At 51.0% G+C, this 21066-nt stretch overlaps 10 protein-coding genes and 1 non-coding gene across 11 annotated transcripts; 7 read left to right on the forward strand and 4 right to left on the reverse strand.

Annotated features, from left to right (window-relative positions):
- Nucleotides 1–1121: 1121 nt before the first annotated feature.
- Nucleotides 1122–3827, forward strand: VTN77DRAFT_9428 (uncharacterized protein; the record flags this gene model as incomplete). The annotated part of the gene is made up of 1 exon (XM_069426035.1): nucleotides 1122–3827. One exon carries the CDS (start codon nucleotides 1122–1124, stop codon nucleotides 3825–3827), a length of 2706 nt encoding a protein of 901 aa, XP_069273868.1.
- A 900-nt stretch (nucleotides 3828–4727) lies between these two features.
- On the forward strand, nucleotides 4728–5800 carry VTN77DRAFT_9429 (uncharacterized protein; the record flags this gene model as incomplete). The annotated part of the gene is made up of 2 exons (XM_069426036.1): nucleotides 4728–5115; nucleotides 5184–5800. 2 exons carry the CDS (start codon nucleotides 4728–4730, stop codon nucleotides 5798–5800), a joined length of 1005 nt encoding a protein of 334 aa, XP_069273869.1.
- A 387-nt stretch (nucleotides 5801–6187) lies between these two features.
- On the forward strand, nucleotides 6188–7493 carry VTN77DRAFT_9430 (uncharacterized protein; the record flags this gene model as incomplete). Its single annotated transcript, XM_069426038.1, has 4 exons — nucleotides 6188–6249; nucleotides 6331–6428; nucleotides 6485–7338; nucleotides 7410–7493. The coding sequence occupies 4 exons, from the start codon at nucleotides 6188–6190 to the stop codon at nucleotides 7491–7493; spliced, it is 1098 nt and encodes a 365-aa protein (XP_069273870.1).
- A 678-nt stretch (nucleotides 7494–8171) lies between these two features.
- On the forward strand, nucleotides 8172–9909 carry VTN77DRAFT_9431 (uncharacterized protein; the record flags this gene model as incomplete). Its single annotated transcript, XM_069426039.1, has 3 exons — nucleotides 8172–8462; nucleotides 8527–8942; nucleotides 9003–9909. 3 exons carry the CDS (start codon nucleotides 8172–8174, stop codon nucleotides 9907–9909), a joined length of 1614 nt encoding a protein of 537 aa, XP_069273871.1.
- Nucleotides 9910–10623: 714 nt separating this feature from the next.
- Nucleotides 10624–12255, forward strand: VTN77DRAFT_9432 (uncharacterized protein; the record flags this gene model as incomplete). Its single annotated transcript, XM_069426040.1, has 1 exon — nucleotides 10624–12255. The coding sequence occupies one exon, from the start codon at nucleotides 10624–10626 to the stop codon at nucleotides 12253–12255; it is 1632 nt and encodes a 543-aa protein (XP_069273872.1).
- Nucleotides 12256–12516: 261 nt separating this feature from the next.
- VTN77DRAFT_9433 (uncharacterized protein) lies at nucleotides 12517–13652 on the reverse strand (the record flags this gene model as incomplete). The annotated part of the gene is made up of 3 exons (XM_069426041.1): nucleotides 12517–12804; nucleotides 12912–13221; nucleotides 13354–13652. The coding sequence occupies 3 exons, from the start codon at nucleotides 13650–13652 to the stop codon at nucleotides 12517–12519; spliced, it is 897 nt and encodes a 298-aa protein (XP_069273873.1).
- Nucleotides 13653–14246: 594 nt separating this feature from the next.
- Nucleotides 14247–15619, forward strand: VTN77DRAFT_9434 (uncharacterized protein; the record flags this gene model as incomplete). Its single annotated transcript, XM_069426042.1, has 2 exons — nucleotides 14247–14435; nucleotides 14522–15619. The coding sequence occupies 2 exons, from the start codon at nucleotides 14247–14249 to the stop codon at nucleotides 15617–15619; spliced, it is 1287 nt and encodes a 428-aa protein (XP_069273874.1).
- Nucleotides 15620–15652: 33 nt separating this feature from the next.
- VTN77DRAFT_9435 (uncharacterized protein) lies at nucleotides 15653–16339 on the reverse strand (the record flags this gene model as incomplete). The annotated part of the gene is made up of 1 exon (XM_069426043.1): nucleotides 15653–16339. The coding sequence occupies one exon, from the start codon at nucleotides 16337–16339 to the stop codon at nucleotides 15653–15655; it is 687 nt and encodes a 228-aa protein (XP_069273875.1).
- A 302-nt stretch (nucleotides 16340–16641) lies between these two features.
- On the reverse strand, nucleotides 16642–16765 carry VTN77DRAFT_t130. The gene has a single exon. It is a non-coding gene; the product is annotated as a tRNA-Leu (tRNA).
- Nucleotides 16766–17100: 335 nt separating this feature from the next.
- VTN77DRAFT_9436 (uncharacterized protein) lies at nucleotides 17101–18282 on the forward strand (the record flags this gene model as incomplete). The annotated part of the gene is made up of 2 exons (XM_069426044.1): nucleotides 17101–17264; nucleotides 17361–18282. The coding sequence occupies 2 exons, from the start codon at nucleotides 17101–17103 to the stop codon at nucleotides 18280–18282; spliced, it is 1086 nt and encodes a 361-aa protein (XP_069273876.1).
- A 1513-nt stretch (nucleotides 18283–19795) lies between these two features.
- On the reverse strand, nucleotides 19796–20684 carry VTN77DRAFT_9437 (uncharacterized protein; the record flags this gene model as incomplete). The annotated part of the gene is made up of 3 exons (XM_069426045.1): nucleotides 19796–20318; nucleotides 20382–20482; nucleotides 20631–20684. 3 exons carry the CDS (start codon nucleotides 20682–20684, stop codon nucleotides 19796–19798), a joined length of 678 nt encoding a protein of 225 aa, XP_069273877.1.
- Nucleotides 20685–21066: the final 382 nt, after the last annotated feature.

Consider the following 21066-nt stretch of genomic DNA (forward strand, 5'->3'; position numbering starts at 1 on the left):
AGTCAGCTGTACGTACTGTACATTCCTCCATGCAGCTATGGTTTGAGGTGGGTGGTTCATGCAGGTATGATGAAGCTGGATGGGACCATGGGTTCTATTATTAATACAATTTTTCGGGAATGCCAACAGAATCAATCAAATTCAAACCTTCTTCGCAAATTTAAAGGCTCCTGATCTGGCAGAAATATAAATGGACATATCATCTAAGTAGGCTTGGTTCGTTTTACCGGACAACGCTTTTGGGACAGAAAAAGTAAGCACCAAGCAGGGATCAAGATCAGTTCTTACGTCCTGCATTATTGTCTTTGGATCCAAGAGTCTGGTTTAAACCTTATGAACATGTATACATCCAACATGCAGTGCGACTTCGGCGGGATGATTCATCCAACCTATGATTTTCCCCGCAGTCGATCTATTAGTTATTTATAATCTGCCTTAGTCATCAGTCTAGTCCCGTCCAAGGCCAGCCTCACCACGCTTGCCAATGCACGCTTATCCGATTATTCTTAGCGGGGAGTTTCCCCCCATTTCCAAGACCGAGAGGGAATGGCGCATGGGCGCTTGTCATCGGCAGGGCGCAATCCTGGGCAGTTTTAGCTGGTCGACCGAATAGGCAAGTGATCAGTGACTCTGTCCATGATGACTCGACCGTACCCCAGACCACCTGCATTCTCTTCTTGAATTGCCCTATGATACGACTGAAAAAAAGATTTGGGGTTCCAGCTGATCTTTTTCTTCACCGCTTCTTCTGAAATAATCATGTCTTGACGTTCTGACTCTTGCGTGGAAGGTGCTACCGTAATATCCTTTTTGTTCCTCTCCCGCTATCTGTCATCTTGTGCACCCCGCGCAAGATTACATGTATTCTCCCTTCTGAAGACATTATCATCATTTCCGCAGTTACCGTACGGCGTCTTATCATTATTAATTTTTATTGCCATTGATTATTCTGACAGCCATTCGTCGATTCAATTCCATTTTTTGTCACTTCTTTGGCCTAGATCAGCTCAATTGTTGGCGGGGGTTGACCGATCGGTCATCAGCGTGGGATGATTCTGGTCCGCGGCTGAAACAACACAGCCTTAAGAAGGAAACGACAATTCTATTTCAAGAATTAAACCATGGAGTACTTCGACTTTGACGAGGCTTCGTTTGCCTCCAATGTCCAGGAAGACGACGTGGCATCGGATTATCTGGAAGTGGACGAGGCCGAAGCCACCGAGAACTACGATTCCTTCTTCTTCGATAAAACCTTTGAGCTGCACAAGGACGCCGAACCTGCTGACACCAACGACTTCCCTGACCCGGAGCCCCCAGCGCAAACTGGGGAGGACTCCGTCGTCCCGGATCCCGTCCCTGGCGGAGACTACCCCATGTTCCGTGCCAAAGAGCCCTGTGACTTTTGCGCGCGGATGGGCCTGGACTGCTTCGTCATTCAGAGAGGCGTGCTGAACAACGGTTGCACCTGCTGTGTGTCTCTGTATCGGGAGTGCAGCTTCACCCATGCCAAGGCACCTGGCAAGTTTCTGGATACCCTCCATCCGGTGACGGAAGACGTCGACGTTCCCACCGGGGGCCTCACAGGCAAGAGGGCGCTCAAGTCCCTTGGCTTCGATGACCTGGACGGACGATCCAAGAAAAGTGGCGCTCGATTCTCGCGGGAGGCCGTTCGCATTTTGAAGAACTGGCTCTCCGAACATCATCAGCATCCCTATCCCACAGAGCAAGAGAAAGACGAGCTGAAAGAGAAGACGGGACTGAAGCGAAGTCAGATCTGCAACTGGCTTGCCAATGCCCGCCGTCGAGGAAAGGTCCGACCCTCTCCACAGAGTAGCTCGCTGTCGGCCCTGGGCGCCCTGGAGATCCCAGGGCAATCATCGTCGTCGTCTTCTGGGGGCGTTGATCTCTCGCTGATGACACCGCTTGAACGTTGGAAACACTCTCCCCCAGAACACGAAGCTGCCTCGACTAGTGCCATCATCCGCGCCATGGCCAACACGCCATTTCCGCCCCAGGAGCAGCAGCAGCAGCAGCAACGTCAGTTCGGACACGGGCGCTCGCTGTCTCGGAAGACGGGCTCGAGCAACGACTCCAGCTACAGTTCCATGTTTCACGCCCCGTCGGTTAGCAGCTTGGATACCGAAAACCGGTCATCCATCTCGGATCTATCCTTTGCGTCTGCGTTTTCCCATCGTTCTTCCCTTAATTCTTTTGGTTCGATGGACCGAAAGGAACGGCGCCGTCGCCGGAAGCCGGCGGCACCTACCCCGATCTTTGATCGACAAAAGACTCGAGTGGCTCGGATCTTCCAGTGCACATTCTGCGCGGACTCGTTCCCGGCCAAGTATGACTGGCAGCGCCATGAAAAGTCGCTGCACCTGGCTCTAGAGAAATGGACCTGTGCCCCCCAAGGGGGGATTGTGACCACGAATGATAAGAAGAGGCTCTGTGTTTTCTGTCGCGCGCCGAATCCCGACGACGATCATATGGAATCGCACAATTACTCCTCCTGCCAGGAGAAGACAGTCCAGGAACGGACCTTTTACCGCAAAGATCATTTGAATCAACATCTGCGCCTCATGCACAATGCGAGGTTCGGCCCGTGGATGGAGAATTGGCGAAGCACCACCACTGAGATCAAATCTCGGTGTGGCTTCTGCAGCGCGACTTTCACCACGTGGAAGGACCGGGTCGATCATCTGGCCGCCCATTTCAAAAACGGAGCAGACATGGCACAGTGGCAGGGCGACTGGGGCTTTGAACCGTTTGTCCAGCGTCTGGTCGAGAATGCGGTACCACCGTATCTCATCGGACAGGAGCGGGCTTCAATGAATCCGTACAAGGCCTCCGCCTCGAATCTGACCAGTCCGGGAGTGAGGTCGGGAGATCAGTCGAACCGTTCGTCAGACCACCTGCCCGTTCCACAGGATGCAAGCTGCTTCCAGCGTCTCGAACGCGAATTGAAAGCGTTTGTTCAGCGTCAGGTCGAAGCCGGAACCGTGCCCACGGATAAAGATATCCAAGACGAAGCTCGCAACATCGTCTATGGAACAGATGATCCCTGGAATCAGACGTGTGCCGATAATCCCATCTGGCTCAGTATCTTGAAGCGGGATTGCGGACTCGAACCGATTCCCGACTCGGATCACATCCAGCTGGACAACCTAGGGATGCAGCCGCCGTATGCAGCCGCTGGGGGCTTGCAACAACCGCCCATGGAGACAAACCCAAGGGCGGGATCTTTACGGAAATCGTGGCGCGGAAACACCGGTTTCGAGAGTCCTGGATTGTCCGGTCCAGAGTTCCCGAGCTCGGTCTTCAACCCTGCCGGGTTCCATTCGGCCGCCCCTAGCATGCCATGCAGCCTGGCTGGCAGTTTTGTGGGCAGTACCGGAGTGTCGTCTGCTGCCCCTGTTTCTGCCTTATCCAGTGGTTGGAGTGGTAGCTTTTCAGCTGGCGGATTCTCATCATCGGTTCCGACCAGTGCGCCTGCAGATCCTCTGATGCAGATGAGCTTTGATCCCGAATTCCTGGAGCAACTGGACGGTCAGTATGGTGAACTTGCTGACACAATGGGGGGTCTGGATGGAAGTTTTGATATGCGGGGGTTGGCAGCCGACCATCCTTATGCGACAACAACAGCGACGACCAATGAGGGGGATATTTTCACCAATACGACTCTTCCAACCTCTGGTCCAGGATCCAAGCCGATCTCGATCCCGGGTGTCGAAGCTCTTGATCCTGGCTTGCAACAACAGTTCACGGATTCGTCATATTTTGGCTCATCAAGCTTCCACGGGTTATCGAACCTCCTCAGGGAGATGTGACTTGATATGACTTAAATTTTATTCCCCCTCCCCTCTATGAGACGGTAATATTTTTTTTTTGACAAAAGGTACTATGGATGGATGAATAACGTAATACGATGAGCCGGATATGAAGAGAAAAGATATATGGATGTATTGGAATTTAATGAAGATATTGTATCTGGGTGATATGGTAGATAAACTGAGTTATTTATTGCCAGATCTCGAATGAACAAGCTTTATCCTCTCACAGCTACGCGCCCTTTGCCTATCTAGGTATTGGACCAGTTTCTTTTATGTGATGCCATTGGTCGCCTAACGATAGGGCGTGTATGTCATGTCTCACATTACGCCATCCCATACCATGGTTACCCCAGGTAGCTATCTAGGTAGTCTTACGACTGATATCTGCTTCATAGGAAGGCATTGGGTAATTCACTGAAATTTTCTACATTGAATCCCCACATAATTAAAAATTTAATGGAATCGTCTTGAAAGGCCTCCTAACTAAAAGATCCATGTGAGTAGGTTGACCTTGGGCCCATTCCACATGAATCTCTTCCACACCGTTGGCTTCCGGTTGATAGAATGGCGCCACATGGTTGGATAATCACACCTATCATAGGTAACTTTTTGCAGTTGAAATGCAAGTCATGCCATGCTTGTGCAGGACGAGACCTTATCAACGGCCGGCGGGGCATTCCACCCAAAGCAGAATTGACATGTGAAAGTCGCAAACTAACCATCTTGCCACTGGCTGCAATAACTCTTTGAATACAATACTAGTAATTGATTTGCTCACTCTATCATTCCTTCTACCTAAGGAGCCTTCCTTGTACATGCTTACTGTAGTTGCCGCAATTCATACACTCATGGACCTGATTCGGTTGACTCTTGCGTTCAGCTAATCTCAAGATCGCCATGGTCCCATGCATCCACCCTACAGAACTCTCTGCGCTGTACAGCATGCTCCCGGCCTCTCTACGACGGCGAATACCGCGTTTTGACTCGCTTCATCGATCGATCCTCTCATCGCGGGGGCTGCATCGCTCGCCCTCAACTCGAGACTCGTATCGCGGATTTGTTTCCGCCTCCGAGTCGGAATTGGAATACTATGATTCGAGGGAACAATTCCTGGGCGATCCTTCACGTCCAACGACAGCCGATGGTCAAGAATCGCTGGCTGCTGGCTCGTCGTCCGGAAGGTCCTCACACTCCGGGACGTCAACGCCTGAGGTGGACCGTTCGACTGTATCGTCGTCGAATTATGAGACAGATTCTGGACTGAGGTGGAACCGCATCGTTCCAGGCATGTCTCATCTGTTTGGAACAATGTCATTCTTCAAACAGCTAACCGGAGTAATGACACACATACAGCCTTCAATCTCCTCCGCAATGCCGGCTTTGAAGCCCAGCAGCCCAACTCTGACAGTCGGCTCGTGCGAACGCTATACATCCATGGCCTTTTCTACCTCTTGGAGGCGCTGCCTGACGATTTGACCAGTGACGAGGTTCGCTGTATCCAAGACCGTCTTCCAGAGCCAGTGAAATCGACCCTTCCCGAGGCTGAGGCCGATAATAGTCGCAGCCAGCCAGGAAAACCAGTCCGATTTCCAGGGCCGCACCACCCGCCGTCGTATCTCCACCGCATCGTCGCTACCGTCATCGTCTACGGCTTCCTCCTGGCGCAGTTTCTCATACCCTACGCGAAGGCGTTCCTCCAAAACGTGTATCGCTATGAAAGAAATTATCGCATCACGGAGCGTCTCGTCGCGCTGACCCTGGATACGGCCGACAGTCTGGGGAAAGGCGGTGCCAGCTTCGGTTCGGCCCTCGTGAGGCTCAGTGAAGGTAGACTGGGTGCTGCCGTCTCCGGCTTTACGGCCTGGTGGATCGAAGGGATCGCCGGGGGAATCTATGAGGGTGTGGCCGAGGGCATGGTCATTCAAGGGTCGATGCGTCCTAATACGGAGTTGCAGCGGCAATCTTTCTAGATATATCCTCACTTTTTGCAATTTTTTTTTGCCCTTTTTTGCATAATTTTCCTTTGTTATCACCTCGGCGGTTTATACATTCCTTGGTCTTTTTTCGTGGTCTTGATCTCGCCAGTGCTGTTGTTCATGGGGTTGGTTATGTGATACGATTTATGCAGTGAATGAGGTCGACGATGTAGATTTCCAATTTTGTTCACTATATTGTCAAGACTACAAGTACAGTGTATGGAGTACTCCGTAATACAACTATGTGGGTCAGAATGCAGTGAGCGCGTACTGTAGTCCGTACAGAGTACGGAGCTTCCGCCTAGGCGGGATACCAGCGGATAATTAATTTAATTCATAGCTTCCTCCCAAGGAACCTCCTTCAGTAAGCTTCCTCCGATCATGTCGTCCCACAAACTTCCCAATATCCCTTCTTTACGAAGACACCAACTCTTTTTGGAATTGTACGTTGAAAACCAACGGAATTACTGCTTGCATAATTGCGTGCAAGTGGCTCAGCAATTGGCATACTGATGACCAGACAGTGCGAGTCTGAAACATGCTCCCCCGCCAGGAGTCTACGTGAGCATTAACAGTCCTGGGGATCCGACCTTCTGGACTGGAGTGTTGTTTGTGCGGAGTGGTAGGTAGGCCTCTTGTCTTTGCAATTACGTATAAGCTGACAGGATCTTTCTTCAGGACCCTACGCTGGTGCCATCCTTCGCTTTCATATCCGCTTCCCCCCCTCGTATCCCGATCTTCCACCGCTCGTCACTTTCACAACCGATATCTTCCATCCGCTTATTGTTCCGCTGACGACCTACACTTTCACCACCGGGTCCTCGAATGAAGATCCCGTCAGCGCGACTGATGAGGAGAGGTTACCGCCGGGTGGATTCAGCCTTCGACATGGGTTTCCGCACTGGTTCGGCAGGGCACAAAGGACGGCTGCAAATTCCGCAGCATCGTCAAGACGTGTGAGCGGAAGTGACTCTGGTGAGGCGGGAGGCGACTCTGCGGAGACCAGCAGCAAGCCAGCTGGGGATGGTGACAACGCTGGGGACAATCCGCAGAGCGACCCAGCCGCGCCGTCTACGCCGGAGAAGAAGGCGGACGATGATGCCAATGCCACTTCGCCATCACAAGCCTCGAACACCCAAAAAGATACCCCTTCCCGCGTATCGCCTGCTCCTACTGCGGCTCCCTACCAGGAGACCCAGAAGACCGTCTCGGTCGTGACGTTGCTGAATTATATTCGGTCCACATTCGATGATGAGAACATCCTCGATTCCCTCCCCCTCGATGCGGCTGGGAACCCCGGAGCGTGGCACGCATGGAGGGCACACAGAAGAAGTGTGAAAGGGGTGAAGCGCGAGTCGAAAGGGGCAGATGCTTCCACGCCCGACAGCAGCGTGAAAAAGGGAACCCCGCAGGCACGACTACCCGGAGAATGGAACTGGGAAGGCGTCTGGGCCAACAGAGTGCAAAGCTGCATCGAGGCCAGTCAGTCGGATGCCATGCTATTCGGGAACGCTCGTGGGGGAGATGACTCTGTAAGTGTTTGCTTACTTACATAAGGTAGTTTTGAGTATCCAACGTCAGCTGACAGGCTATCTTTCTCTAGATACGTTTTCTTGATCTGGATGAGGCCAGTCTAGCGAGCGTGAAGGAGAAGATTATTCCTCCAACAGAGAAGGTTCAAGAGTGATATGACTGATCTCTTTTATCTTTTATCTTGCCTTTTTTTTTTTTTGCATTTGTTATACCCCCGTACAGTTTCACCATAGTATGTGTATTAGGTTGGGTTATGACAGCATCTATTTCCATTGAGAACTTCCCTTGAACAGCGCAATTTTATTAGGTAGGTAGGTGCCGGTGTGTGCCTTCCCTATGTGGCATGTGACTGGCTGCAGGCGGTCGCCCTCTTTGTTTCTCCATCCAATTCATGGCAGTAGTGACAGTTGCATCCTTCAGAAGTTGTCGTGAATATCGTCAGTCAGGACACATCCTATTAACTTGCTTCTCTTCTCCAATGCATCTTGGACATTCCCCGCCAACCCATCGACATGACCTTGAACTCGTTCGATCTTAAAACCACTGTCCTCATTCTGTCCTTGGTGATCGTGCCCATTGTGGTTCTCTTCTGTATCCTCGCTGTCGCTGTTGCCTGCTCCGAATTCTGGAGTTCCAGGCACCGCAATCTTCTGTTCTGGAAACGAGCAGGGAATAGCAACCATAAGAAAAGTCGTTCTGACCCTCCACGCGCCTCGACCTCCACCAAAGGTACTGACTGCACAGACAACGACCTTGAATACCAGGACCCAGTCGAGGGGAGGGAGCATGTCTAGCTAGGCCGTTTCTTGCCTTTATCATCACCAGCACAACTATGACAATTCAGTGCCCAAAACCCCTTCGCATTTCCAAGAGCTCAATCCCGCCTTTGGTGACAACCATCGACGCGAATCCCAGAGTTCCACCTCAGGTTCCGAGCAGAAGTTCATCGATGAAGACAAACTCTAGATATGCCTCCAATAGCTCTACAACGTCCACAGCGATAACGCCGCCCATGGAGGCTGGTTATGAACGGTTGGAAGTTCGCAAGACTCGTAGCGCCAGTATCACAGGCTCACAAGCAGTGACAAAGGGGAAAAGCGGGACTCAAGGTGCATCTGCCCCGGTATGTGTCATGCACGAATACAACCTGTCGTACGACGTGATGCTAACCACTCCGCGTGTTTTAGTTTGCCATTCACAAAAGCGGGTCTCATGCCAATGACGACAAGCTTGAACGCAGACAACGCATCCTATCTAAATTCTTTCGAGCCTTTGACACGAGATCTAGAAACCAGAGCTCAGACGACGAGCCTGACAGATTCAACCGTCTAGGCACCACTTCGTATCCTACCACAACTCGCACTTTCCAACTGGGCACAATTTCAAACCCAAATTCTTCCGATGTCAGAAAACCGTTCAGACCTCCCAGTTCCGCTCCGATAACTGGAGTGCACGTGGAGCTGTGGCCAGAGAGATCTGAGGTCGACAATGAAAAGACTCTGACCTGGGTCAACGTTGAGATAACGGCAGATGTCGACATGGAGGGAGGAATACTCCCTGAGTTTTTAGAACCTCTGGACATCGTCGTCATTCTTGACATCATGTTAGTTGCCCTAGCAGTGTTGATGTGTTGACATGTTGACTAACTTTATCATCCCTCTAGGGAGAGATCGTCGACAACCATGTTGAAACACGTCGCAAACGTCGCCTACTTGTTGGCTTCAGAAATGACCGAACACGACCGGTTTTCTATTGCGTGTGTCGATAACAGTGAAGAAGGGGGCTTACGGGTTCTGCTGCCACTAGGTTGGTACCATTTGATGGGCGTGAAAGCGGTCCTGGATAAACTCCCAGATCTTGCGTTTGGCGTATGGAACCGGAACCGCTGCGGGCTTCAAAAAGCGATTCTTCGAGCGTCAGATATGCTTGTACGAGGACCTCCGAAAGACTCTCTGTCCCATATCTTTCTTATCACTGCGGATCGTCGGGAATCTCGATCGATACCTAGAGTCCACGAGGCCGTCGGGTTCCACACCGTTTCTCTTGATCATCGGTTTGACCTAGGTGGTTCAGAAGGCCCTTGTGGATGGCACATATATCCGGATATGAAAGCGACTATTCCACAATGCGAAGATGCTGTTCTGATGAACAAAATACTCCGTGTGATGGCACAGCTTCGTACAGGATTGGCGCCTGGTGTCGTGAGAAATTTGAGATTGGACCTTGCGCCTGGCATAGGATGTTGCATCGAGTCAGTGATCGGTGAAACCTATTGCGCTAGGCTTCGTCCAGGGGAGAAGTGGGCATTGTCGGTTCAGGTGAGGATGCCGGAGGCGCCGGATGAAGATGGAAGACAAGTCGCGGATGCTCCACAGGATGGAACGGTTGAGAACTTGATGAATCAGTTGCAGAAAATGCTGGGCGTGGAGGAGGAGGAGCAGGCGATCCTAACCGCATCTCTGCAGTACAGCCATTCATTACTGCCGCCGCCTGGGACTGTCTGCGTGGCAGGATGCTGCCAGGGGATTCGAGGTCCTCCAAGAGATTCGGGGCAGCAATACATGTTGTAACTAGCCTTGATACCAAGCATACAATATGGTGATGCAAGAATACCAAATGATGATTAAACTATATTTTATCTGAGTTGATTACGACTTGCTTCTACAGTAGGGTCCTCCATCAGTCGGTGTTGCAACATCGTTAATTATCACCTACCCCAAAGACTATCCCAAGAAAAAACTGCGTAAGTGCTGACAGATCCGAGGCTAGGGCGGGCTTGCTGGATGTGGATTATCTCTCTGAGCTCTCTGTCAAAAAACTATTTTAGCCTCCTACTGGTGAAAATACCTCCTAGGCAATAATACTCCGTACAGAGTACGGAGTACATACATGGAGATAAATAATCCCCCATACGGGACACAAGGGTTTTGAAAACCAGTTGATCAACGGTTATGATGGTTTTTTTTTCAACCATTAATTCACCATCACAAACGTATATAAAGTAGTCATCATCAAAACTGTTATCTAACTTTTTTTTAAAAAAAACCCCCCTGATGGCGCCGTATGGAGGTAATTATAAATAATTGTATCGAGTCAGTTCCTAGACGCTGACTCCGATTGGTCAATTTGACTACAATCAAATCATTGGTCAGTCACGTGCATCAACATCGCCATTATTGTCGCCATCGGACTTCGAACTATCCTTTTCCTCCCGTACAAGACATCGTCAAGAGCAATAAATAAGTAAGAAATGGTTCCAAGAAAGAAAGAAGAAACGAAACGACATGGATGAGTTTGTTGCCCGGAAACGCCGACGGCTCTTTTTTGAGTCTTATTCTGGTCCGGAGTCACGCGTCGACGTTGACGGGGATGTTGATATTGATATTTTGAAGGAGGGACAAGGACCGCAGCAGCTTCAAACGAGCAGCGCGGACGAAAACAGATATGTGGCCTCCTGTCAGCAGGAGGAGAAGAGATCAGATGGTAATGACGAGGAAGAGTCAACCGATGTCAAGCTAGCCATTTTGCTATCGCTATTCCCGGACATGAGCGAAAGTGACCTGTTGGATATTCTGGTCTCATATGATGGGTCTGTGGCAGCCGCGTCTGCTGCGTTGGAAGCAGGGCGTAATAAACAATCATCACCGAGGAAGGAAAAGAGAACATCTTTGGCCATTTCACCAAACACCAAGACTAAAAATAATAATGATAATACCCCCTTTTCAGCTGTTCCAACGCTTGCTGGCATTCAGACGTCGTTGTTATCCTCTTTTCCGATATCATCATCAACAACAAAGGGGGTTACGGAGTCAAAACCACTGACGAAAAAAGGCAAAACGCTCTATCTCTACTCTCCGGAGGATATCGCCCGACACACCCCCTGCTCCATCATCCACAACTTCCTACCCCCCGACGAGGCCAACGCCCTCCTGGTCGAACTGCTCGAGGAATCCAAGACTTTCAAGCGACACACCTTCCAGCTGTTCGAGAACACGGTCCAGAGCCCGCACACGGGCAGCCTCTACGTGTCCAGCCTCGAGGACCAGGAGCAGCAGACCTCGCAGTACGTCTACAACGGGACATATCGCACGGACGTCCGCCAGCTCACGCCGCGCATGCGTGCCGTCTCGGAGAAAGTCCAGCACGCAGTCAACGAGGAGATCCAGAAACGCATCCGCACGCACTATCCGGGGGGCAAAAAGCTGCGGTTCCAGTCGCCCAGGGAGTGGGTGCCCAATGCGGCGTTTGTGAACTGCTATACGGGTCCTGCGGAGAGTGTGGGGTTCCATTCTGATCAGCTCACGTATCTCGGGCCCCGGGCGGTTATTGGCAGTTTGAGTCTGGGGGTGGCGAGAGAGTTTCGAGTGCGGAGAGTGGTTGCCCAAGACGACATCGATGATGATAGTAATGATGATACTGATGATGACAGCAATATTCGCGACCGATCAGCACCGTCCCCCGTTAAGAAAAAGAAAAACAAGAAGAGCAGGCTGAATGACACAATCGCCGACGCCCAAGGCCAAATCTCTATCCACCTCCCACACAACTCCCTCCTAGTGATGCACGCCGAGATGCAAGAAGAATGGAAACACTCCATCCCGCCGGTACAGACCATCTCTCCGCATCCGATCGCGGGCAACCGTCGCATCAACATCACCTACCGCTGGTACCGCGAGTCGCTGCATCCGCGCAACACGCCCCGGTGTCGATGCGGGATGCCGACGGTGTTGCGGTGCGTGCAGCGGAAGCGCGAGAATCGGGGCCGCTACATGTGGATGTGCTATGCGGGGTATGCGCCGGGGAAGAAGGGGTGTTCGTTCTTTCAGTGGGCGGAGTTTGATGATGATGGGGAGCCGGTGTGGGATGCAAATAAGCAAGATAAAGGTCATGAGGTGAATAAAGTGGATAAAGATTAAAATCCAAGTTGTTGCCTTATACTGTCTATAGGTGTTACATGATGAACACGCTGTGATGGGTTATCTGTCTAAACCGCATAATGATAGCACTAATATACCAAGAAATCAAAAGCAGCACTAATATCACATCTATAGTATGTAAACTGTCACGTCCAGCACCGTCATCCATCAAACTCCCTCTATCCTCTATCCTCATCCCATTCTTCAACTTCCAACTTCATTCAACCATATCCGCAAACGCACAGCATCCTTCCTACCTACCTAGACATCTGCCTGACCGCGCCTCGCAAGCTCGATTCTCTCCGAAGGATCCTCGCGCGCTGTCGAGCAGTAAGCTGATCTTGATCCTGATCCAGCATGCATATTCCTCGTCACGATGCCAGCGCCCGCAAAGACGACTGCCGCAAGCAACTGCGGCACCACGCTCATGCACACGTTGGCAGCCAGATCGGATGAGAATGATGTAGGTTTGGATGAAAACAGGGTGATTGCGCCGTAGATTCCCCGGAGGAGGATTAGGGGGATGGAGACAAGGACGGAGTAGAGGAGCTGTGTGGGCCATGCTTGTCAGTGAGATGCGCTATCACTCATTATAGACCAGTTGAGAAGGGGAGAGGGAGAGAGAAGGAGATATTTGAGACTGATACTTGACGAACCGTAGTACCATCCGCGAAGTTGTTCTTCTTGTTGTAACGATCACGACTCTTCAACGCTGACGATGACGACGACCGGAAAGACAACAATGTCCAAACGCTAAGCACCAACCAGCAGAGAAACAACACGCCAAACCCCGCCTTTAATGTAGACGACCCGGAGTCGGAAGATGAGTCAGAAGAAGAATGTGCGTTGGCCAAGTTGGACACGCCCACGGCGACGAGGGCCAAGGCCGTGCTGACGGAAATGTGGAAGATCAGGATACGCGCCCATTCGTGTTTGGGGTTGGTGATTGAGGAGCGTGCGTTGCGGCTGGTACCTGTTAGTATTAAAAATAAAAAAAATAAACAAGAAGAGAGAAGAAGAGGAACAAGATGGGTCCAGAAACTTCATACGTAGTATGGTATAGAATACGGTAAGATAGTTGGTATAGGTAGCACTCACGCCTCATGCAAAACCCATACCGCAGCAAGTATCAACGGCGAAAGACCAATATTATCCACAATCAAGGCTCCAGTCGACGACGACGACGAAGATGAGTTGGAGGAGCTGTTCGACAAATCCATACCACCAGCGACAATACGAACAGTGCAGAAGATGATCAGATATCCCCATCCGAGGATCCCGCGCTTTCCGTGCCGGAAGAGACAGTACAAGCTGGGGAGGATGATGATGGTGTAGAGGGCTACTTGGGCGGTGCTGATGCTGGAGGGGGTCGATGGTAGTGATAATGTTGATGACATTGTGGTTGATGAAGCAAGATAAAGAAAGAACACAGAACAGAAAGAGGTATAATCTAGTATTCTGGAGAAATGCAGAATATTCAGAAAGCGAAACAGAATCTAAAGAAATAGAAAGACGAAAAAACAGTTAGGAGCGTCGTTAATGAGAATGTGTTTCGTTGATTTCGATTTCATCTTGAAGTCGTCCTAGCTAGGAATATCGCCTTCTTTATATAGGTATTCGACGAGTGAGTCCTTACCCAGCCTTCAATACTTGTTTTAATTCTATCTCATCTCATATCCTTAATCTGAGTAGTATCTCAATATCGCAGCCTGACAATCACCGTTTTTGATTAGAGTATGCCAAGGGAAGCTAACAACAGAAGATATAGTTCTTGTGTTTTGATTGGCTCATAATACATGTCTTACCCGTTTGAGGAATTAAAGCGATCCCGAAACCGAGATGGGGATGCGCCTGAGCTCAGCCTCGCTGACTGTCAGACCGTCAGATCTACACGAAGGAGGACTAAGAGGACACTGCTAAACGAAACCGTGTGCATCTCATTTGGATATCCACCTTATCCAGACTAGACTTCTGCAAGATTTCTCACTAGGATGACTGACTCTAACTCCAGCCCTGTGACTACCTGTCTTCAAATGGGTCCAAAAAGAGATATTATCCCTGGATGTACCGCAGAGGGCAAGAATGGAGAAAGCGCGCAACGCCCACCCCCCAGACCGCCACGGCTAAACCACAAAAAGTCGAGGACGGGCTGTCAGCTGTGTCGTCTGCGACGTGTTAAAGTGAGTTACTATCGACAGATATCATCTCGCCACACTTGTATCCTCCTAAACTTGGCATATCATGGACTCCTGCTAAGCAGGTCTAGTGTGATGAAGTGCATCCGGTATGTGGTCACTGCCGACGACACAATGTCCCATGCGACTATGATCGATTCAGACCAGTCCAGATAGCCTCGTCTCAGCCACAGCCTAGAAACCCCGGCGATGACAGGACTGTACATTCGCAGGACGGCCCGTCTGAGGCCAGAAGGTTGACCAGAAGTTCCAGGCATCTCCTCGAACTCAGACTGTTCCATCACTTCACCACGCAGACCAGCCAGACGCTGCCCACCGCGACGGAACCGAAACTGGCACAGATCTGGAGGGAGTACGTCCCCCAGCTGGCGTTGCAGCACACTGCCCTCCTGGATGTCATCTATTCTCTAGCTGCTCTCCATCTAGCATTATCCGAGTCTCCGACGAAGGAGCTGATCGATGCTCATCGCGACTACATGGATTCGGCGCTGAAAGGCCATCGCCAGGATGTCTGCCATATCAACTCGTCCAATATGGATGCCGTATGGTTCACTTCCTGCCTCGTACGGTCCCTCGTGTTTGCCGCCCTGCAAGAACGCAAGATAGAGCCGTACACCCCACCGAGAGAGTGGCTTCAGATTGCTAGTACGGCCGCACCGACCTTCGTTGCCGTCTGGGAAAGGGCCAAAGCAGATCCCAAAGCGGAAGCGCACAGGACAATGACAATGTTCAAAGATTCAGCTTTTGCAATCGACCCACAGGCCGTGTTTCGGGACGCCAACCGCCAAAGGTTTGCACATCTGCTCGAGCGGGCCTTGCCTCGAGACCAATGTGAAGCCTGGAACGATGACATTCGCGAAGCGTACGAACATGCTCTCAACTACCTTGGAGCGATCCAGCTCGCTATCGACGCGGGTGAGTCGTCGAAGCAGATGTCGCTGCGGCTGATCGGGTTCGCATCCATCGTTCCGCCGCGGTTCATTGACCTCGTCCTGGACGGACAACCACGGGCACTCGTGGTGCTAGCCCATTTTTTCGCTCTCATGGCAGGATACACAGACCACTGGTGTATAGGAAGCACTCCACGCAGGGAGATTCTCGGTATACAGACGGTTCTGCCTCAAGAATGGCAACCTCTGATGAGATGGCCGGTTTCGGTCTGCAAGTAGCGTTCTCTCTTTACTTGCTTAGACCGGTGGATGTTAGGACTCCTCACTCCCCTTAAATATTCGGCCATCCTGGTAAAAAGCTGAAAGCCTCTGATGCTGAAGCCCAGTGTACACCTCCATGAGAGACGACAGTGTTACTGTCGTCCAACCCCGGTAGGACGGGTTGTCTCCCGGTGAAAAGTCGGTCTGCTCCTGCGGATACAGCGACTCGATTGCGATGATGCGGCAGCCCGAAAAGTCCGACTGGCCTTCCACCGACGCCGACGTGTCCAGAACCCGGGTGAAATCGGCCAGACACGCATCGTCCACCATCAGACACATCCTCAATCGCACAGGCAGATTCATCCGCGGCAAGTCCAGGGAGAGCTTCCAATCTCGGAAGGCCTCTCGGACGGTGTCTTGATCGGCATTGGCATAAAGGAGGGACGAGGTGAACACCTTGGAAGCATACGTCCGTTCCAGCATGGCCCGTTGGTCTGGCGTCCCGTCGAGAATGGGCAAGCTTTTGCGGACCTCGTCGTTCAACGCCCGCAGGAACAATGGGAAGAGACGGTCTGAGTCGGGGGCGTAGGTGGTCCGGAAGACAATGGGACCCCAGGTCAGGGTGAGAAAATCACGGTCTGCCCCTGGCGGCTGGGCCGTCAGGCCTCGTTCTTCGCCGAGTCGGTAGACTTGTTGGTGGAGGAAGTTATTCGCAGGGGTGGTCCATGCTGCTGACATGGTGTATACATATATGCTGTCATATATGGTTTTCTTGTGAAATCTTTATCTCGTTATGATCAACTAGCAACAACGTGCTCATCGGTTATACCTCTGCAAGCTACGAGGTGATGACTGCACACAGCATGATGTCAATGTGACATGACTTGAGCTCCATAAATCTACTTTCTCCTTTCTTCCCCTTTTCTTTGCTGAGAACAGTGCGGTGGAACCACCATGAAGAAAAAAAAAACTATTCACCTCACACAGCTGACTTTCGAGTTAAAGCCAGTTCCAAATAAAAAAAATCAAGCAAAAAACCTTGACAAGGGTGGGATTCGAACCCACGCCCCCTTTCGAAGACACGGAGGTTCGATTCGTGTGAATCGACCTTTCTAATTCAGGTTAGCCTGAACCGTGCGCCTTGGACCACTCGGCCACCTTGCCTTGTTTGTTGAAAGGAGGTCCCAGTTTGTGCTCCATGAGAGGAGTCACATGACAGGTCACGTTTTCTGGGGCGTTTTCTACGGAGTAGTAACACCGGCAAAAAGACACCGCCCGGACTACCTCGGTGCACCTCAACCACGGCCCGGTATCACGTTCATTACTATCATGTCTGCAAGAACCTCGCCAAATGCAGACAATGACAGCGCCAGAAAGGATCCTCTCAGCATCATGACATGACTTTTCTGACCCTTCATTACCATCCTCCCTGATAACCCCGGTGTGTCCCTCATACGCGTGCTCTCCTTCTCCACCTCTCTTTCTCTTCTCCCGGCAACATGCTCCAGTTCCGCACCGAGGGCTTCAACGGATCCGCCGTCAAGTACTCGCCCTATTTCGACAGCCGCCTGGCGGTCGCCGCATCGGCTAATTTTGGCCTCGTGGGAAATGGCCGTCTTTATGTGCTGGAATTGACCCCGAATGGGATTGTGCCGTTGAAATTGTATGTCGCATGCAGTCTTCCCCGCTACCCCGCAGTAGGAAGATATACTTCGCCTTCTTTTTATGTGCGCATCTGACTGATATTTCAATCATCTAGTTACACCACACAAGATGCCCTCTATGACCTCGCATGGTCGGAAATCCACGAGAACCAGGTCCTCGTGGCCTCCGGCGACGGCAGCATCAAACTGTTTGACAGCTCGGTCGACGAGTTCCCCGTGCAGGCCTGGCGAGAACACAACCGCGAGGTCTTCGCCGTGCATTGGAACCTCGTGGCCAAGGACCGTTTCTGCTCCAGCAGCTGGGACGGCACCGTGAAGGTGTGGTCGCCACAGCGACCGCAATCCCTCCTCACCCTGCCCACACACACCTGCACGTATTCGGCGGCTTTCTCCCCTCACTCTCCCGACATCCTCTCCTGCGTCACGTCCGATTCCCACGTGCGCATCTTCGACCTCCGTACGCCAGCCTCCGCCTCGAACCATCTCACCGTTCAGATCCCCATCCACGGTCCTGCATCCACGCTCGTGCCGATGAAGCCGGGCATGGCGCCGCAGCCCGCCGCCGCTCCGCCAGCAGAGTGTCTTACCCACGACTGGAACAAGTACCGGCAATCGGTGGTGGCGACCGCCGGTGTTGACCGCACCTTGCGGACATTTGACATCCGCGCGCCGCAGCAGGGTCCGTTGTCCGTGATGCTGGGACACGACTATGCAATCCGCAAGCTGGCCTGGTCTCCGCACCTGTCCAACCTCCTGCTCACCGCCAGCTACGACATGACGTGCCGCGTGTGGAACGACCGGTCTGACACCGTCCCGGGAGATGGCGACCTGATGCGCGCGGGACCGACGGGTCCCGTCCTGGGCGAAGAACTCGGCCGCATGGGGCACCACACGGAGTTCGTCACGGGCGTCGACTGGTGTCTATTCGGGGCGGAGGGATGGTGTGCCAGTGTGGGGTGGGATGAGCGAGTCTTCGTCTGGGACGTGCGGGCATTCGTGAAGCAGCCGTACCAGTAGTAGTCGACTTGACGAAGCTTCTTCCTTAGATAACTGGTTGACTTCGGAAGTGGTAATACCCGATAGGTATTCTGGGATTTCAGGCGTTGTGGCCTTTTTTTTTTCTACCGGAAGGATTGCTTGACTGATTGACTGACTGACTGATATGAAATGGCATGACATGCGGATCTTGCCTTGTACTCTATACTGCACTGCCCTGCAGTACACTTGATATACATATGCATATATACATATATACCATACGTATTTGCGAAGCGAAATGCAGTGAAAAAAGAAATGGATAAAATAATAAATTTTTGTTCCAGTTCAAACCAACGATGAAAAATAGATACTGATATCCACAACCACCGAGCCGAGCCATTTATTTTCCCGCGAAAGTTTGAATTTTCTGATTAATTGTTCAACGCTCCACGAACTTATATATAATAAATACCCCTGTTTTTTACATTACAGGGGGAGAGAAAAAAGGGAAAAGTACAAGTGATTACCAGATGAAGGGGGAAAAAATTGCTTTGGTTATGGTGTATTTGGTAATAAATAAAGGTAGGCGATTATATAACCCCGAAAATATATATATATTTTTATACATCTCCTCTCCGCTTTATTTGTCTGTATTCCTACCTAGGTATGTGTATGTACATACCTAGATACTCTTCAACCACAACATCTAATTAACCATTTATTATTATTTATCACTTGTCTTCTTTTAAAAAATTTCATTAAATAATTAGGTAGCTATCTATTATATCCATTTATACTGTTTTTTTTCTTTTTAATACTATTAAATTCTCAGCTAAAATGTGGAATGGAAGTCGATAACGTATAATATAATGTTATTACACGAATTTCGGTATAATAGTGGATGGATATTTTCGCTTGAGGGACTTTGCAGACACAGACAGACACATGCATGCACACACACAGAGAGATGATAGATGATAGATGATAGATATACCTAGGTATAGATTCATTTCTCTGTGAATTCTCAATTCATCCGACAGTGAGTTGCCTAGGTAGAGTCTTTTATTTTCTTAGAAGATCAAGGGTCTACTTTTCTATATCGATCGGTAGAGAAGAAAGTTTTCGCTTGTCTGTGCTGTGCTTCCAGTCCAGGCACATTGGCGTGGCGCACCGAGTCAAATCAGTCGGGTTTGATTGACCAAAAACCAAGCCAATCCAGTCCAGTCCGAAAATCCTGTCATTAATTACATAGCGTATAGTGTGTGAGGTGAGGTGAGGTGTCAGGTCAGGTCATTGTTGTTGCCATATATGTGTATGTGTATGTGCGTGGTTCTCACAATGAGATTCGTATTGAGATGTGGAAGATGGCTGAGAGTAGGAAGGTAGGGTAGGTAGGTACCTAGGTAGGTAGAGGTATGTCGTAGGTAATAACCTCTTTTCTCGTTGTCGTTTTCGTTGTCGCCGTCTTCCTCCTGCCTGCTCACGCAGGAGGAAAGGATTCTCCACCCAGAATCGTATATCATATCGCATCATCCAGCAGGATGACTGTCGCCTATTTCGCCGCCAACCTCGCCTCAATCTTCCTCTTCTCCTGCTCCTTCACCTGCGCAATCTCCTCCTTGGTCGCGTCATACCGCACATGCACCTGGTTGAACGGGTTCTCCTCGCTCTTCTCGAACTCCTTCTTGCAGATCTCGATCCGCTGCTGCTTGCGCAGGCCCGGGTGCTCCTTCTCGATCTCCGGGAGGCGCCGCGCCTCGAACGCCGCGTACGCCGCCTTGTACCGCCGCTCTGGGTGCCGGTCGACCTTGGTCGTATCGGTGCCGGTTGCTAGGGAGAGTGCGTCGAGGGCGTTTTCGATGCCGGATGCGTTGAGCGTCGCGGCTTTCTTGCTGCTGCCGCCGCTGTCGCCGTCTAGCTGTGACAGGTCCAGCGTCCCGCGGGTCTTCTTCTCTGCCTTCTTGGCTCCGGCGCCCTTGGCCTTGGAGGGGAGGGATGCTTCTTCGGCGGCGAGGAGGGCCTCACGCTCAGCCTTTCTGCGAGCGGCTTCGGCTTTCTTTGCTGCTTCTGCTTCTCTGGAAAAAAAGTGTCGTTAGTAATGATAAAAGACAGCCATACTCGTAACTGTGACAACTCACTTCTTCGCATTCGACTTGGCGCCCTGCTCCCATAGCTTGTCTTCTTCAGCCGCCCTCTTCGCCTCCGCCGCGGCTGCTTTCTGAGCTGCGGCCTCCGCTTTCTATATCATAGCACATAAAGTCAGTCGAAGTCTTAAAAAAAGACGATAACAAATGGTCCAAGTCAATAACAGAGGAAATTTCCCTGTGCTGGCTGCATTGTTGACTGCGGGGGTGGGGTAATAATTTATCGACGGTCGATCAACTTACTCGAGCGTTTCCCGCCGCCTTCTTGGCGTTCTCTCCCCCTTTCTTTCCTGCCATGATGATTTGGCTCTATATAATAAAGAAGACAATAAAAATAATGGCAATACTAGGAGAAGAGGAAGAACTGGGTGGGCGCCGCGGTAGGGTTGTGGTCAGCTTGGTAGGTGCTCTTCGGAGCTGTACCAAATTAATTTATTTATCGGATGTGATAACGCCTGCGCCACCCGTATGACTAAGAAGGGGGACTCGGGGAGCAGGTACCGTTCAACGAAACGTCAACAACAGTGACAGCCAAAGAAGCAGTATTTATTTATTTAATATATTTGATATACTCTGTAGCTACAGACTTGGTAGCTAATAAGAATCATGATAATAAATAATCAGAGCGACCAAGACTGCAGCAGTCAGCACAACTGGCAGCTCTAGATGCTCACTCTTG

The sequence above is a fragment of the Rasamsonia byssochlamydoides genome (assembly GCF_041956645.1).
Source record: "Rasamsonia byssochlamydoides strain NRRL 3658 unplaced genomic scaffold VTN77scaffold_89, whole genome shotgun sequence".
NCBI lineage: Eukaryota > Fungi > Ascomycota > Eurotiomycetes > Eurotiales > Trichocomaceae > Rasamsonia > Rasamsonia byssochlamydoides.